Raw genomic sequence first — 15,130 nt, forward strand, 5'->3', positions numbered from 1 at the left:
CACAGCCGAAGAGCTTGGAGCGATGGCTCCGCTGGCCAATAGACGGTCCGAGAAGGAGCCAATGGCTTGGTCTTGGGAAGACAGGCGGTGCAAAGGAGGAGGAGGAGGAGGAGGATGAGAAGGAGGGTGGGGAAGCATGCACACATCGCCTCCCCTTCCATCGCGCACAGTTCATCCTGCAAAGCAAAGGAAACTGTGCAAGAGGGACAGGAAGCGCGCACCTAAGATTGAGAAATTGTTTTGCAAGGCTGCTTGGAGGCGAAGGGGGAGGTGGGGCAGCCATCTCAGAAATGGATTTTGCAAGGAGCTGAGCTCTTTGCATCGCGCTCCTAGGCTGCCGCTTCTTGCCTTTCCCTCCTTCAGCCCCGCTCTCGATTCCCCCTTTGGGCAGCAGCACGTGCTGAAAGGGCCCTCCGAAGAGGTGAGTGCCGGGCGGGGTGGTTGATTTGGGAAATCTGGGTGGTGCTGGGAAGCCGGACTCCTGGGTTCCATGGGAAAGGATGAAGCGGGTTTTAGTGCCTCACCAGTATGGGGCCTAAGGCTAGGAGCCAGGGCTCCAGGGTTCCCTAGATCGCTGTCAAGCATAGATGGGGCAATTTTATTTTATTTTTTGCTCAGGCATAAGATCTAGATGGGGAACAGATGACTTACCCAGGAGTATAGCGGGGATAAATAGGAGCCAGCACGTCTTGGTGCTCTATTTTCAGGTATTATACAGTATAGTTATAGCCTTAAAATCACCCACCCGGGGTGTGCAGCACCAGTCTCCCTGAACCCTGCTTTTTGATAGATCTCTTCCTCACAAGGGCTACATCATTGCATTCAGTGTTTTTCTTCCCATTTTAATCTGGTATGTGCGTACAACACCTACCTGAGGAATGGCGCTAGCACTCTTTCCCCCTCTAGTTTCCCAGAGGATTTAAAAAAATATTCTTCCTTACATTCCTCATCAGATGAAAAACCCCACAGAAATATGCTACCAAGAATTCCCCCCCCCCTTTCATTTTGTGGTTGGTGGAGCACTGGAAGTTGACAAGTCCTTGTGTTTTGCTCCTAAGCAGGCAGATGATTAGCTCATACCTGTAACCCCAGATTTACTGGGGTTGTTTAGTGCTGTTAACTGGGGGAATGCATTCTGCATATACCCAGAGGCTCTAAATTTAGGGCTGAATATTCTTCTTGCTCTACTACAGGAATTCTGCTGAAGCTTTTCCACTTTGGGTATCCTAACCCAGCCAACCTGGTGCCCTTCAGATGATGGAGAGCTGTATGGAGAGTAGGCAAGGAAGTATTTGGCAGAGGTTAAAGGAGCATTGCCATGATGTTTTCTAGAAAGTCTTCCAAGCACAATTATAGCTGTACACAAGGGAGAAATTAAGTAGGTGTCATTTCCTTTCCCAATGGGAAAAGAATTGGCTCAAGTTGTGCTTTGCTAAGAAATGAACAGATGCAATTACAACACCCCTGGCATGTGGGCCTCTGGTGAAGCACCTCCAGCCTGCTCCACTGCCCAGCTGATACTGTCAGGAAGTTTCTCTTAATGTTTACCTGCTTCCCTGCAGATTTGGATAGTCTTGCCCCCGGGAGCAACAGGTAACAATTCTGCCCTGTCTTCTGCATGGCAGCCCTTCCATGTATGTGAAGACTGCTTGCTTAATCTTATATTCTCTAGGTTAAACCTCTCCGGCTCTGTTGTCCCATCTTATTAAAACAAAAAATAAAACCTGTAGCTCCACTCCAAATTCCTTGGACGTTTAAGAAACTAGTAATTTCATATCAGATTTTTGCTTTAGAAAAGTTCCTTAGGCAACTCTAACTCAGAGTTGTTTTCCTTTTCCTTTTAGCCCATGTTAACTGTTTTCATTCCTGCCTCCTAGAATGTGCACTTGCCTCTGCACCATCAAGTCTCTCTGAACGCAGCACTTTCTCACCTGTAGCAGGACATGTCAAGACGGCTGTTCACTCCCTCTCAAAGGATCATGGGAACTGTAGTTTAACACAGCTACAATTCCCAGCAACCTTAACAAACTACAGGTCCTGGGACCTTTCAATGTACGGAGCCTTAGATTCCCTCACCCTCTTCAGTGTCTCTTCAGCTTAATATCTTATCTACTTCCTATTTCCCTGTCCTTTGCGTAACACTCCTGTCTATATACCTCCATCTATTCCTCACACAGAAAACCACCCAACTTTCCAGGATTCTCTGCACTTTCTTCACCTAGCAGGGCTTCCTGCACCCTCTACCCCCACTTTAGTCCATGTCTTTGCTCTCAGCAACAATACCCTTGCCTAGTTCAACAGCACACATGGCTTTCTCTCCCACAGCAACTCATGTCAATGAAGGAGCCTTTGATGGAGGTGGGCCACGAAGCTGCCAATTTGCAGGGGGAATTGGAGTCAGCCCCAGCATTTACCTCTGAATCCAGCAAAGGGAAGGAGATGTGTAGACATTGCGATGCAGGGATTCTCTCATCCCTACGTCGGATGGGCTTGGGTGGACATTAGCTGTTCCTCCAAAGGTTTGGGTAAGGATTGCAAGTAATGAGTATTTGGAATTCTCCCCCTACCCAAGGGATGCCAGGTAAAGTGGGATGAGCTGCGGTTGGCCTGCAAAACTATGCATGGTACAGGCCTGCTGCAAACTCTCGTCTAGTGATTCACTGGAGGGGAAGAGAGTGTGTGTGTGTGCGTCTTGCTGGACTCCTTAGATAGACACTTGCTTTTAATCTAGCTGAAGGATTCCTATTTAAATATAGAAAGCATGGGGTGGAGGAGTGAGGCGAGGGATTATAGGGAGACAAGGACATCAGCACAGAGGAATGGGGAGAAAGTGGCGGGGGTGGAGTGTGTGGAAACTGGTCTGGGTGTGTTCAGCTACAGTCATCCCCAGCGGGGACAGGAGGAAAGGGGGGTTGCATTGCAATCTGTCTTTGTAAATGAAGCTCGGAATGTGGAAGGCTGGGAGCAAGGCAGAAAGAGAGCACCTGTACTTTTCAGAGTTGCACAAAATTGGTTTTTCCCCTCTTCCCTCCCTGTCCCTTTCCCCTTGTGTGTCGTGTCCCCCCCCCCCAATATTATTACTGTAAGCCTGCAGACAGGGATTGTCTTGTTTTAATTGATTGTACATAAGCCACTCTGGGAGCCTTTTGGGCTGAAGAGTGGGGTACAAATACCATCAAATCAATCAATAAAAAGAGGGGGGGTTTCCTCACCCAGCATGTCTTCTTGTTTTGTGCTGTGCAACTCTGAAAGGTGTGGTAGCCTGCAGCTGACAGTTCTTTCTGCGTGTGACTCAGTTGGTAGAGCATGAGACTCTCGGTGTTGTGGGTTTGAGCCCCACGTTGGGCAACAAGATTCCTGCATTGCAGGGGTTGGACTAGATGACCCTCGTGGTCCCTTCCAACTCTACAAGCCTATGATTCTATTTCTTGCTCCACTCTCCTTCTTAGAAGAAAGCGAAGAGACCTGGCTCATACCCTTGACCCCTGTTTGGTCCCCACAAGCTGCCCCACCTTTCAGTAGCCTGGACAATCCATAGGGAAGATGCTTAAGAAAGCATGTGGCCTTGTAACACACGTAACATCCTAAGGCCCCATCTGCATAGCCTTAGAATGGTATAAAGCTGGACTACTCCACCTGGGATGCTTCGAGTGGGGATTCCAGTCCCAAAATAGAGTTGCCAACTTTCTCCTCCTGGCAGTGCTCCTCTGTGCCTTTAACACAGGGATGGGGAGCCTGTGGTCCTCCAGAAGTTGATGGACTACAACTCTAGGAACTCCTGGCCACTAGCTACATTGGCTAGAAATTGTAGTTCAACAAAATCTGGAGGGCCACATGTTCCCCACCTAGCAGGCAGAAGTTGAACAGGTGGTGCCTTTCCTGCCACAGAGATGAAGTGATAGAATAAGCACCAGCTGTTATATTTCTGTTGGCTGGACATCAGGCAAGGGTGGCTAACCTGCAGTTCTTTAGGTGTTGCTGGACTACAACTCCCAGCATCCCTGACTATTGTTTATGGTGGTTGGGGCTGATGGGAATTGCAGTCTCAACACCTGGAAGGCCATAATTTACTCCTGTGTTAAAGGCATAAGAATGCTGTTTGGGGAAGGGCCATGATTAGGGGTGATGAGTTGCATTCCAGTAATTCCACAAGCTCCCCATCCCTACCATAAGATCTGCAGAAGTACAAAAAAAACCAAACCCTTCAAATAAGAGACCCTAAGATCCCTTCTGGGAACAGAGGATAAAAGAAATTGGGGACGTTATTGAGGAAACTGTGATCCTAGACACTAAATATTTTTTATTATAATTGTTTGAAAGGGGTAATGCTTCTCTTGCTGAGAAAGTTTACTTGCTGGTTGCAACCAAACGGATCATCTCACAAGGCTAGAGGGAAACGCCATATGTTGCTTCAGATGGATGGTATTCAGAAATGCTTTTTATTGGTGTCTCACAAAAACTTCTTTGAAGCCAAGTTGCACCAGAGGACTTTGCAGCAGTCTGGTGGAAGTTTATAATCTGTATAAACAAACCGCCACATCCAACTATTAATCCTTCTACGTATGAGGTTATTTGGTGGAATTTGCAAACTTTCATCGTTAGTTTCCATAAGTTTGTCTCTCCAACAACCTGAAACTTGAGTGGGAATGGAATGGAGCAGTGTTCTTCAACCTTGTGTGCCCATTTGTTGTTGGACTACAACTCCCATCATCCCTGCCCCTTGGCTAAGCTGACAGGGGATGGTGGGAGTTGAATGTCAACAATATCTGGAAGGCGACAGAGCACTGAGGAGAAGCCGTCCGCACAGGCAAGATTTCCTTCCATGTCTCATCCTGTCATGACTGGTAGCCATTGACTAATACACTGAGAGCCAGCATGGTGTAATTGTTAGAGTGCTGGATTAGGAACTGGCAAACCAGGGTTTGAATCCCCATGCAGCCATGAAGCTCCCTGGGTGAGCTTGTGCTAGTCCCTGTTTACCGGAGTTGTTGTGAGGATAAAACAAGGAGAGGAGAACCATGTAAACTGCCTTGAGCTCCTTGGAACAAAATAAAGACTCGGGTGGTGCTGTGGGTTAAACCACAGAGCCTAGGACTTGCCGATCAGAAGGTCGGCGGTTTGAATCCCCGCAACGGGGAGAGCTCCCGTTGCTCAGTCCCTGCTCCTGCCAACCTAGCAGTTCGAAAGCATGTCAAAGTGCAAGTAGATAAATAGGTACCGCTCCGGAGGGAAGGTAAACGGCATTTCCGTGCGCTGCTCTGGTTCTCCAGAAGCGGCTTAGTCATGCTGGCCACTTGAACCGGAAGCTGTACCCCGGTTCCCTGGGCCAATAAAGCAAGATGAGCGCCGCAACCCCAGAGTCGGTCATGACTGGACCTAATGGTCAAGGGTCCCTTTACCTTTACCTATAAATGTAATGAATAATACACCTGCCCTCTCTGAATTCACTTTCTTCCCTAAATTGCATAAATTAATCAGGCATTGTGTGTGAAGAGGTCCTGTCTTTCCTTTGTCCTGAATATATTGCTCATCCGTTTCAGTGGGTGACTATCCCCTCCCTCCTAGGCCCACCCGAGTACTAGCATGCTGCAAGATTATTGCTTTACGCCACCATCCCTTAGGTTTTCCCTCCTTTGATACAAGAATCCAGGTGCCTTGACAACCTTGCTTTTACCTTTCTGGTATCATATTAATATGCAGCCCCAAGCATCTGGGTCACTTCCTTCAAAGATATTCACCCTACCTCAAACCAGCTGCTGGACCAGTAGCACAGCCTTCTCCCTGGTTATTTCCAGTATTCCCAGCATTAATCTCTACAAACCATTGTGCACAGCCTGTTCTGACTCTCTGCATCTCTTGCCAGCCACAATGTCACCCGATGAAGTCATCTACTTGGCAGTCCTTCTCGTTTCCATCCCCATCGGCTTCCTCTTCAAGAAAGGGGGTGAGTGCTAAATCTGGGTGGCCAAAGTGAGTTGGAGGAGATGACGTCGTGTCTAAGAGGGGGGATGACTGTTGCAGAGTCAGATTTAAGCAACCCAGCATTGCCCAAGGACTCCTAAGGCCCTGAGATGAAGTTCTTTCTTTTGATATGTTGCATTTATATAGCTGTCCATCTATGCAGCGGTGGTCTATGTGTGTGTTTTTAATGAAGTTTTTAATGAAGTGTGTGTTGACGCTGGTCTGTGACTGTATTAATAAATTCATTCATTCATTCATACAGAAATCTTGCTAATTCCCCGGGTAGCAGGCAAACAAAACAGACAAAAGCAATTCTACAAAATACAAAATATCATGATTAGAAGTCAACAGTAAAAGGCCATAAAGCATACCAGAGCAAATGAAGCAGCTCAGATTTAAAACACAATTTAAAAGCTTGGCTGAGTAAGAAAATATGTTCACCTGGTGCTGAGCAGACCACAGAGAAGACTCCAGGAGAGTTTTTTGGGGAGCACATATTGCATGGTCAGAGTGGCACTACCAAAAATACCCTCTCCTTGGTAGGGACACCTGTCGCTAGACTTCTGAAAGGGATCTTAAGGTCCCAAGCTGTTTTGGGCTCTATAGATTAAAATCAGCACTTTAAACTGGGTCTGTAAATGGACTAGGAGGCAGTTAGCTGACAAAGTCCTGGCATAATAAGATAAAAATGCCCAGTTGCGGAGAATGTAGCATTCTGCTCAGTGTGGATTTTACTATTCCAGGGCTGTAATGACAGGAGAATCTGCAGCCTTAGTAGAATTTTGTGCACCTTTAAAAGGTACAAGAGTCTGCACTGGTTGCTAGTATGTTTCTGCTCTGAATTCAAGCCCTTATCAGTAACACATAAAGGTGTTTAATGTTATTCATTGAGGGTTTAGTGTTCTCCAGCCCAGGGTCCTTGGATTAAGGGTAGGCTATAAACTTTTAAAATAGATAAAATAATTAATAAGAATGGAATATTCCATTTGGGGTTTTTTCTGGAGGTGAAGGATTACGGGGGGTGGGGGAGTGCAAACAAGAAATGGGGACTCCAAAAAGCTGCCTTATTCAAGATAAAAGTATTTCTCCCTTTAGTTTAATGTTCTGTGCTTAGGAGCAGCTCTCAGTGGTCTTGGGCAGAAGTCTTTTCCATCACTTACTATCTGATCTTGAACAAGAAGTACTGTAATGGGAATTGACTGAATGGTTGTGCTGGGGGGTGTCCTGTGCATGTAAATATTTTGCTTTAACACCAAGGTCTAATCTCTCTTTCCCCGCATTCTCCTTTGTTGAACTGACTTGCAATCCCTAACTCCAAAACCCACTGGGTTGGATCTGTTCACAATAGGGGAATTTTTTCCATCTGCTTATTCCCCACAGACCTGAGGATCAAGCAGTTTGGAGGGGCAGCTGCGGGGCTCGTGCTCACGCTGGCCACCTGCCACATCCACACCCTCCACTCGCTTATCACCATCTTGGGGACTTGGCTGATAATCAACATCTCACCAAGGTAAGGAAGCTGGGAGGTGGTGGAATGGGAAACATGGGGGGGGGGGCGCTTGTAGTCCTGTGTGGTGGGCCGGGAGGCCTAGTAAGATGAATCAAGACACCTTGCAAACGTGGTTTGGTTGTCTGCAGGTGGCTACAGTTTAGCAGGCAAGGTTGAGATTGTGGGAATCGGATCTCCCGGAATTTCTACCTCTGAGGTTTGAAAAGTTGAAGCAATGGGGGGCTTAAGAGCAGGGCAGATAAGCCAGTGGTCCTCCAGAGGTTGGGCTACCACTGGCTATGCTGGCTAGGACTGATAGAAATGGCAGTTGATTATCACATAGAAGGCCACAGACGTTTCCCAGGTTTAGAGAAAAGAAGGTTTTGTCCCTTTTGACACAGAGACATAGAGCCAGGACCCTCAAAATGGGACAGACATCTACCAGATTATTACTTTACTGTCATTATTGTTGCTATATTTATTACCTGCCCTTTAGCCTAAAGTCACAGGGCAGGTTACAAGAATTTTAACTTCAACATTAAAAACACACAGTTTGAAAAAAAATACAGTCTGGGGAAAGAAATAGGGCAGGTCTTGAAAATATATATCTTCAGTAAATTTACAACATTAGGATATTGGTCAGTGAGAATGGAACAGCCAGAGTAGAGTGTGTGTGGGGTGTGGATATTATTATTATTATTATTATTATTATTATTATTATTATTATTATTATTACCCTAATGTTGCAGGATGGATTACAACAACAAAAGCACAGTGCTAAAAATATACACCTCAAATGTCAAAAGCCAAGGTAAAGAGGTGTATCTTTAGCATTTGCCGAAAGCTGCATAAAGAAGATGCCAGACACACCTCTGTGGAGAACAATTCATTAAAGAATAATCAATAGTTCATTAATATTTACAGCCTTTTATCTGCTTCTCCCCTCACACACACCAGGGCCTGTCACTACCTGACACTTGGCTGGACCTTTTCCTACCTGCTCTTTTTCCGCACAATCGCCTACTTTGGCTTCCCAGAGCCAACACCTTTCACCAATGCAGTGCAGCTCTTACTCACTCTCAAGGTAAGAGGGGCTGCGCTTTGGACGGGGGTATGGGGAAGGGGCTCCCTAGGAAGCTCATTTCCCATGATGCCTTAATCTGTGTCTCCCAGATGGTGAGCTTAGCCAATGAAGTACAAGAACTCACTTGGGCGAAGAAACAGGATGTGACATCATTTGCCAAGAGTCCACTGATTGGCGTGATCCCTAAAATGCCCGGACTGGTGGAGATACTGTGCTACAGTTATTGCTATGTTGGGCTCATGACAGGTACCTGAGTTACCTAACAGAAAGCAGTGGTCAAACTGGGTAGGGTGAAATATGTGTACAGCACCAAATTCTAGAGATGGGTTTGTCATGGTTACCACAGCTTTAATCTGTATCCCTTCACCAAAATATGAAAATTGATGACAGGAGACAGAGGGCCTGGGGGTTCCCCTTTTCTGTTTCAGTTTTCTTTTGAAGAGAAAGCAAGATAAGAGATAAGAACAGGAAGTCAAAAGAACCAAGCATATTTCACCTTTGCCTGTTGCTCTAATCGTCACAGCTGCTGACTTTTGGTTTTTTGTTTTGTGGCATGATTGTGTGTGCGTGTGTGTATCCGTAGTAGCACCAGCATGCCTCTGACCCTTGGTGTCTATGGAAATAATATGCCTTTCTTCGTCTCTCCATTCGTTATCTTTGTGTGTCTTTCCAGTTCATGTGTGGTAATGTTGATTGTTCTTTCCTTTTCTGCTGTGTGAGAACAGCACGAAAATATCCCAACGCTACTTCTGTGACAGATAATGAGGGCTTGGAATGAATGCTGAGATCCTGCAGGTTCTGCTTATGGCACCAGATCCCGTGAGAAGACATAGGGCTAGGCTACAGGGCGCATCAGACTCTTACCCAGCACCTAAGCTACACATCCTCTTAAGACTGAAGTTATTAAGATGTGTGGTTGCATGAGAGGCTTTTGTGTGTCTTGGTTTTTCTGAGGAACAATTCATTTCTGTCTGCTCATTGATCTCAATTTCTTTTCTTTTCTTTTGCACCTAGGCCCGTTTTTTCGCTACCGTACTTACCACGATTGGCTGAACCAGCCTAACTCCACAATCATCCCTAGCTGGAAACCGCTGCTTTCGAGAATGAAAATGATCCCCATCTTTGGGGTCTTTTTCCTGGTGGCATCTCACTTCTTCCCCCTCCAATATGTCCGGAGCGACGCCTTCTACGAACGGGGACTTCTGTTCCGAATCTTCTACATGATACCCATCTTCTTCGTCTTCCGCATGCGCTTCTATGTCGCCTGGCTCTGCGCTGAATGCGCCTGCATTTCTGCTGCCTTTGGTGCCTATCCAACCACCGCCAAATCACGGTCAGGCGGTGGGCCCACTGTGGAATATGTGCCGATCAGCAGGTTAGTCAAGGAGATGTTCCCTGTCTGCAGTAGAAGATGGGCTAGATTTAGAGAATGGCATGGAACTGTCCTGCCCCCAGAAGGCAAGGTGCCATATTCTGACACTAGCTAAATCTTCTATACAGTCTTCAAGGGTAGCCCAATGTAGAGAGCACTGCAGTAGTCAATTCATGAGGGCATTAAGATGTTCTTGTTTTGTTTACATTTCTAAAGCAACTCAGATGAAGGGGGAGCGTCCAGCATCACCTATGATTATGAGACAATCAAGAACATTGATCCACATGGCACTGACTTCTGTGTCAAGGTGAAGGATGGCATGCGCTACTGGAACATGACTGTCCAGTGGTGGTTGGCGCAGTACATTTACAAAAGCGCACCCGTCCGGTCCTATGTCTTAAGGTGAGCAAAGCCGTACCATTGGGGGGTATGGGGGAGATAGCCTGTTGGGGTGGATTGGTGTGAAGGTGGACTCTGAGGTTCTGAGATGAATTGCAGGGAAGGTTCTTCTGGGAACAGCCAGTAAAGAGGATTCTGGGATACATGGTTGGTTGGTTGGTTGATTTAAAGACAGGTAGAGTAGAGAAATGCGGGCATGAGGGGGAGTAGCATAAATATGCAGGTGAGAGTTAGGTGAGCAATAGTGAGTAAAGAACTAAATGTTGAGCCAAAAATATTATTGCAACCTTGGATGGTGCAGTGGAACATTCTGGAATACAGTGGTACCTCTGGTTGCGAACGGGATCTGTTCTGGAGGTCCGGCTGTATCCTGAAGTTTTCGCAACTGGAGAGACTGCTTCTGCGCATGCATGCGCGGTGATAGAATGCTTCTGTACATGCGCGAGTGGCGAAATGCTTCCAGGTTTGCCACTTTCGCAACCCAAAGTTTACGTTACCTGAGGGTAACATAACGCGAGGTTCCACTGTAGATGGAGAAAGCAAGGCAGTTGGCATGAAAGACTATGAAATGGTGGGAGTTGGTATATTCCTCCCCACCTGCTCCAGTTGTCACCCGAGTCCCTCCAAGAGTTGCCCTCAAGGGCTTAAGGGCCCAGTCACAAGTCTTTCACCCATGTTGTCAGCCCAAGAGGGCAGGGCTATGGATGCAGCAGGGTCCAAACAAACCAAGGTTCAGTGCAGAGAATCCATGTAGGTCCAAACATGAACCAGGGACAAACTCAGGCATGTCCCAGATCAGCATCACAGGGAGTCCAATTAAAGTACAACACGGCAAAGCAGTGTTCACATGTTAGAAGTTTATGAAATTATGCATGGCATGGAGAAAACGGATAGAGAAAAGTTTTTCTTTCATGACGTTGAAATCATGGACGCCCAACAAAGCTGAATGTTGGAAGATTCAGGACAGGTAAAGAAAGTCCTTGTTCACACAATGTGTTGTTTTACTATGGCACTTGGTCCCACAGGAGGTAGTGACAGCCAGCAACTTAGGTAAAGGTAAAGGGACCCCTGACCATTAAGTCCGGTCATGGCTGACTCTGGGGTTGCGGTGCTCATCTCGCTTTATTGACCGAGTACAGCTTCCGGGTCATGTGGCCAACATGACTAAGCCTCTTCTGGCGAACCAGAGCAGCTCACAGAAACGCCATTTACCTTCCTGCCGGAGTGGTACATATTTATCTACTTGCACTTTGACATGCTTTCGAACTGCTAGGTTGGCAGGAGCAGGGACCGAGCAACGGGAGCTCACCCCGTTGCGGGATTCGAACCGCCGACCTTCTGATCGGCAAGTCCTAGACTCTGTGGTTTAACCCACAGTGCCACCCGCGTCCCACTTTAGATGGCTTTAAAAGAAGATTAGACAGATTCATGGAGGTTAAGTGCCTATTGTCCACAATGGCTATTTCTCCACAGTTGGAGGCAGTAATGCTTCTAAACAGCAGTTGCTTGAAACCACAGGAGGGGAGGGGATATTCTTATAGCAAAGCAAGGAAGCTAGAATCAGTGCCGTGAGCCAGAGACTTGTGTCGTTTCCAACAGCTGGAAGATTCAAGAGGGAGGCCTTATATACTCTGACCTCCTAAACCACACTCCTGAACAGCAGTTGGCATTGAAGGGCCTAAGCCTTGACTTCAGGGGGCCCTGCCAGTTCCTCAAGGTCCTCAGTCTCTGGTGTTTCTGCTTCATCCTCTGCAGGTCTGCATAACATGACTTAAGGATGTGAGGCTGGTGTCAAGTAGCTATAGTGTTTTTGTTTTTGTGATGCCTATCCTGAGGAATTCCTTGCAAGTGAGGTCCATCGGGCTCCATCACTATATTTTGTCAGGCGATTGGTGAAAACCTGGCTTTTTGAAAAGGCCATCGGGTTAATTGTGTCATCTCGCTGACTCAGTTCTATGTTTCAGAATAGAAAATTTAAAAATAAAAAAGTATCAGACATAGTATTGTTACTGTTCTTGGCAGAGTATGAATAGCTGGTTGGCTGTGGGCCAAGAGAGGAAGATCTGACAGAAGTGTAGGAGATCAGCAACTTGGTTGTAGATAAGCTGAACTAGGAAGGCAACAAAAGGTAAAGGGAGGCTTGGTTTGAGAGCTGCAGTGAAGGATTCTGGGATTGACTTGACCAATGTGTAACAACAGCAATGGAGGAGTCAAGGACTGATAAGTGGGAAAGTGTGAGGAGAAATGGTGAAGGGTTCTGGGATATGTGCTGAGGGGAGGATTCTCAGACTGAGAAGGCTCTCTTTCTTCCTAGGAGTGCCTGGACCATGCTCATCTCTGCATACTGGCATGGGATTCACCCCGGCTACTACCTCAGCTTCCTTACCATCCCACTCTGCCTAGCAGCTGAGGGGGCGATGGAGAGCGGCTTCTTGAGGCACCTGACCCCTGCCGGCCGTCTCTATGGCGACTGGGTGCAGTGGTTCCTGAAGATGAGGGCCTACGACTACATGTGCATGGGCTTTGTGCTGCTCACCTTCGAGGACACCGTCCGCTACTGGAGCTCCATCTATTATTGCATCCACTTGGGGGCATTGGCCATCTTCCTGCTGGGGAAAGGGCTGGGGCTCCAGAGAGGGCAAGCCTCCCAGAAGGACAAAGATGGCGCTTTGGAGAAACCCCAGCGGCAGGAGTGATGCGGCTGAGGCAAGGCCGACATAAGCCCGCAATGTGGAGTGCTGCCGAAGGCCCTGGAGGCTGAGGGAGCAGATGAGACTCAACATAAGACTTGTTTTTTTAACGTGTGTTTCATCGTTGAAACCATCGTTGAGGATCCGACTATAAGGAACCGGGAGTTGTGTCTTGAAAACTCAGCTCCTCACTACCTGAGGACTTAGGAATACCATAACCCAGTGCCACCTCACTTGGCACCAGTGTTTCCCTGGGGCGTGTGTGGGGAGGGAACTCCCAGAAATCTTATCTTCTAACACCTTTGACTATTAGATTTTCCTACTGGCTTTTGTTCACCTTCCAAGAAAGGTCAGAAGTCCTGGCTCCTAGCATCTCTCCAGAACTTGCTTCCTCTTTCTTTTTTTCTTTTCCTTTTTATAAACCCCAAACACACCCATGTTACAGGAAGAGAAACCGGGACTTTGTAAGAATGAGCAGAGCTCCATTCCTATCCTCATTCCCATCCGTTCCCAGCTCTCATCTTGGAAGTGGGGGTTTACTGCCACAATTGTACCCTTTAAAGTGTATGTGGCAGGGGGAAGAGAATATTGCAGATTTGCTTCTGGGTAGTAGGTCATCTGAGGATACTAAGGTAAAAACACCGGCTCCCTCGGCCTGAAAGCAAGATGAGGGCTGCAACCCCATAGTCACCTTTGGCAGGACTTAACTGTCCAGGGGTCCTTTACCTTTACCTTTTACTAAGGTAAATAAAAGCCCCAACTTCCTTCAGGGAACTCTGCAAAAACCTGTGAGGCTGTTGCTTTGCCCCCAGTCTGATTTCCACCACCCCCACTCCCGAAAGAAAACGGGAGTGTGATTCTTGGAGGTGTAAGGACACCTCTGGGTTGAGGAGTTTAGCTCGGTAAGGCTAATGCTTTAAGTACTGTGGAATGGGAGAAGCCGAAACTAAGAAGCAAAATGAAATTTTGCACGCCACATCAGCCACATTTAAAAATGTATCAGTGGTGATCTTCAGTTATAGGGAGCTGGTTCAAAGTGCAGCAAATTTAAGCTTGTGGCTTGCAGAATTTGCTTTAGGACACACAAATTCTTGTCTCATGTTTCTAAAACTTTTTTATGTATGTTGGGTTGGGAGCCCTGTGGGTTTTACACTGCAGAACCCATGACTTGACTGTCTGTATTTTTTGCCTGCCTCATGGATTACGTCTTTGCATTCTGAAGAAAGTAAGGTGTAAAACAGCTCATCTCTATAAACATTGTGATCCAGGTCTGATGCAGCTTTATTGGAAGCCTGAATGTGAAATAAAAACCCTTTTTTATAAAAAAAGAACCATCTCTTATTTATTCAGCTTATCCTCCAGAGGGCAGTAAATGACAATCCCCAAGCCTTGGAAATAGTGTTCTCTTTATTGCTGTTGCAAATAATTGGATTTCAGCAGTTCCCAGCATAGAAATAATTGCCACATGTAATTTGAAAGTGGACTTATATTAACTCTGCAAGAATCCTTCCCTGGACATATAAAGCAACTCTGATTTCCTTCTGCTATCTCAGGTCCAGTGATGGCTGGTGCCCATTTGTAATTGGTAGGATGCAAGGCAAGGAGCTCAAGTGGTAGGTGGAGCCAGGGAACCAGTGTCTGCCAGTGTGTTTTCTTGTTTTTATTCCCTGTTATGGATGCTTTGAGATCCCTGCATTTCAAAGGGTTGGACTAGATGACCCTTGGTGTGCCTTCCAACTTTGCAATTCTATGACTTCTACAATAGTTAACACTGAGACTGAGGAGGAGGAAGCTGGCAGACAATACTATCTCCTGTACTGGGCTGTAAGTAGGAAGACAGGCAGGTGGGGCTGAGGGCAGACTGAAGATGGTGTAGCAGTGCCCCATTTGCTCTAATGGTCCAGCCCTCGCTGCAGCCAGATCTCACTTTTTATATGCATAAGCAGCAGTAATCCCAGAATCCTTTGCTGTTTTGCCTTTCCAGTTCAAATCAGCTCATCGCAAGTCTTACTGTTCAACCAAATCCCCACAAACTTCTATCAGTATCAGAAGCCTCTGCAGCTTCACCTTTTCCATGTCAGACGATGATGCCGTGTGGATATGTGTGCTTTTTAAAGGACCTTCTGGTGACTTTA

At 46.8% G+C, this 15,130-nt stretch overlaps 1 protein-coding gene across 2 annotated transcripts; it reads left to right on the forward strand.

Annotated features, from left to right (window-relative positions):
• Positions 1-110: 110 nt before the first annotated feature.
• MBOAT7 (membrane bound O-acyltransferase domain containing 7) lies at positions 111-13,183 on the forward strand. Of its 2 annotated transcripts, none has more exons than XM_053361105.1 (8): positions 111-421; positions 5,864-5,944; positions 7,342-7,471; positions 8,408-8,534; positions 8,624-8,780; positions 9,549-9,909; positions 10,123-10,308; positions 12,620-13,183. In XM_053361105.1, the coding sequence occupies exons 2-8, from the start codon at positions 5,869-5,871 to the stop codon at positions 12,999-13,001; spliced, it is 1,419 nt and encodes a 472-aa protein (XP_053217080.1). In that variant the 5' UTR covers positions 111-421; positions 5,864-5,868; the 3' UTR covers positions 13,002-13,183. The 2 variants fall into 2 exon arrangements, with proteins under 2 accessions (XP_053217080.1, XP_053217081.1); XM_053361106.1 differs by lacking the exon at positions 111-421 and adding an exon at positions 1,570-1,593.
• Positions 13,184-15,130: the final 1,947 nt, after the last annotated feature.

The sequence above is a fragment of the Podarcis raffonei genome, chromosome 13 (assembly GCF_027172205.1).
Source record: "Podarcis raffonei isolate rPodRaf1 chromosome 13, rPodRaf1.pri, whole genome shotgun sequence".
In the NCBI taxonomy this organism is placed as follows: domain Eukaryota; kingdom Metazoa; phylum Chordata; class Lepidosauria; order Squamata; family Lacertidae; genus Podarcis; species Podarcis raffonei.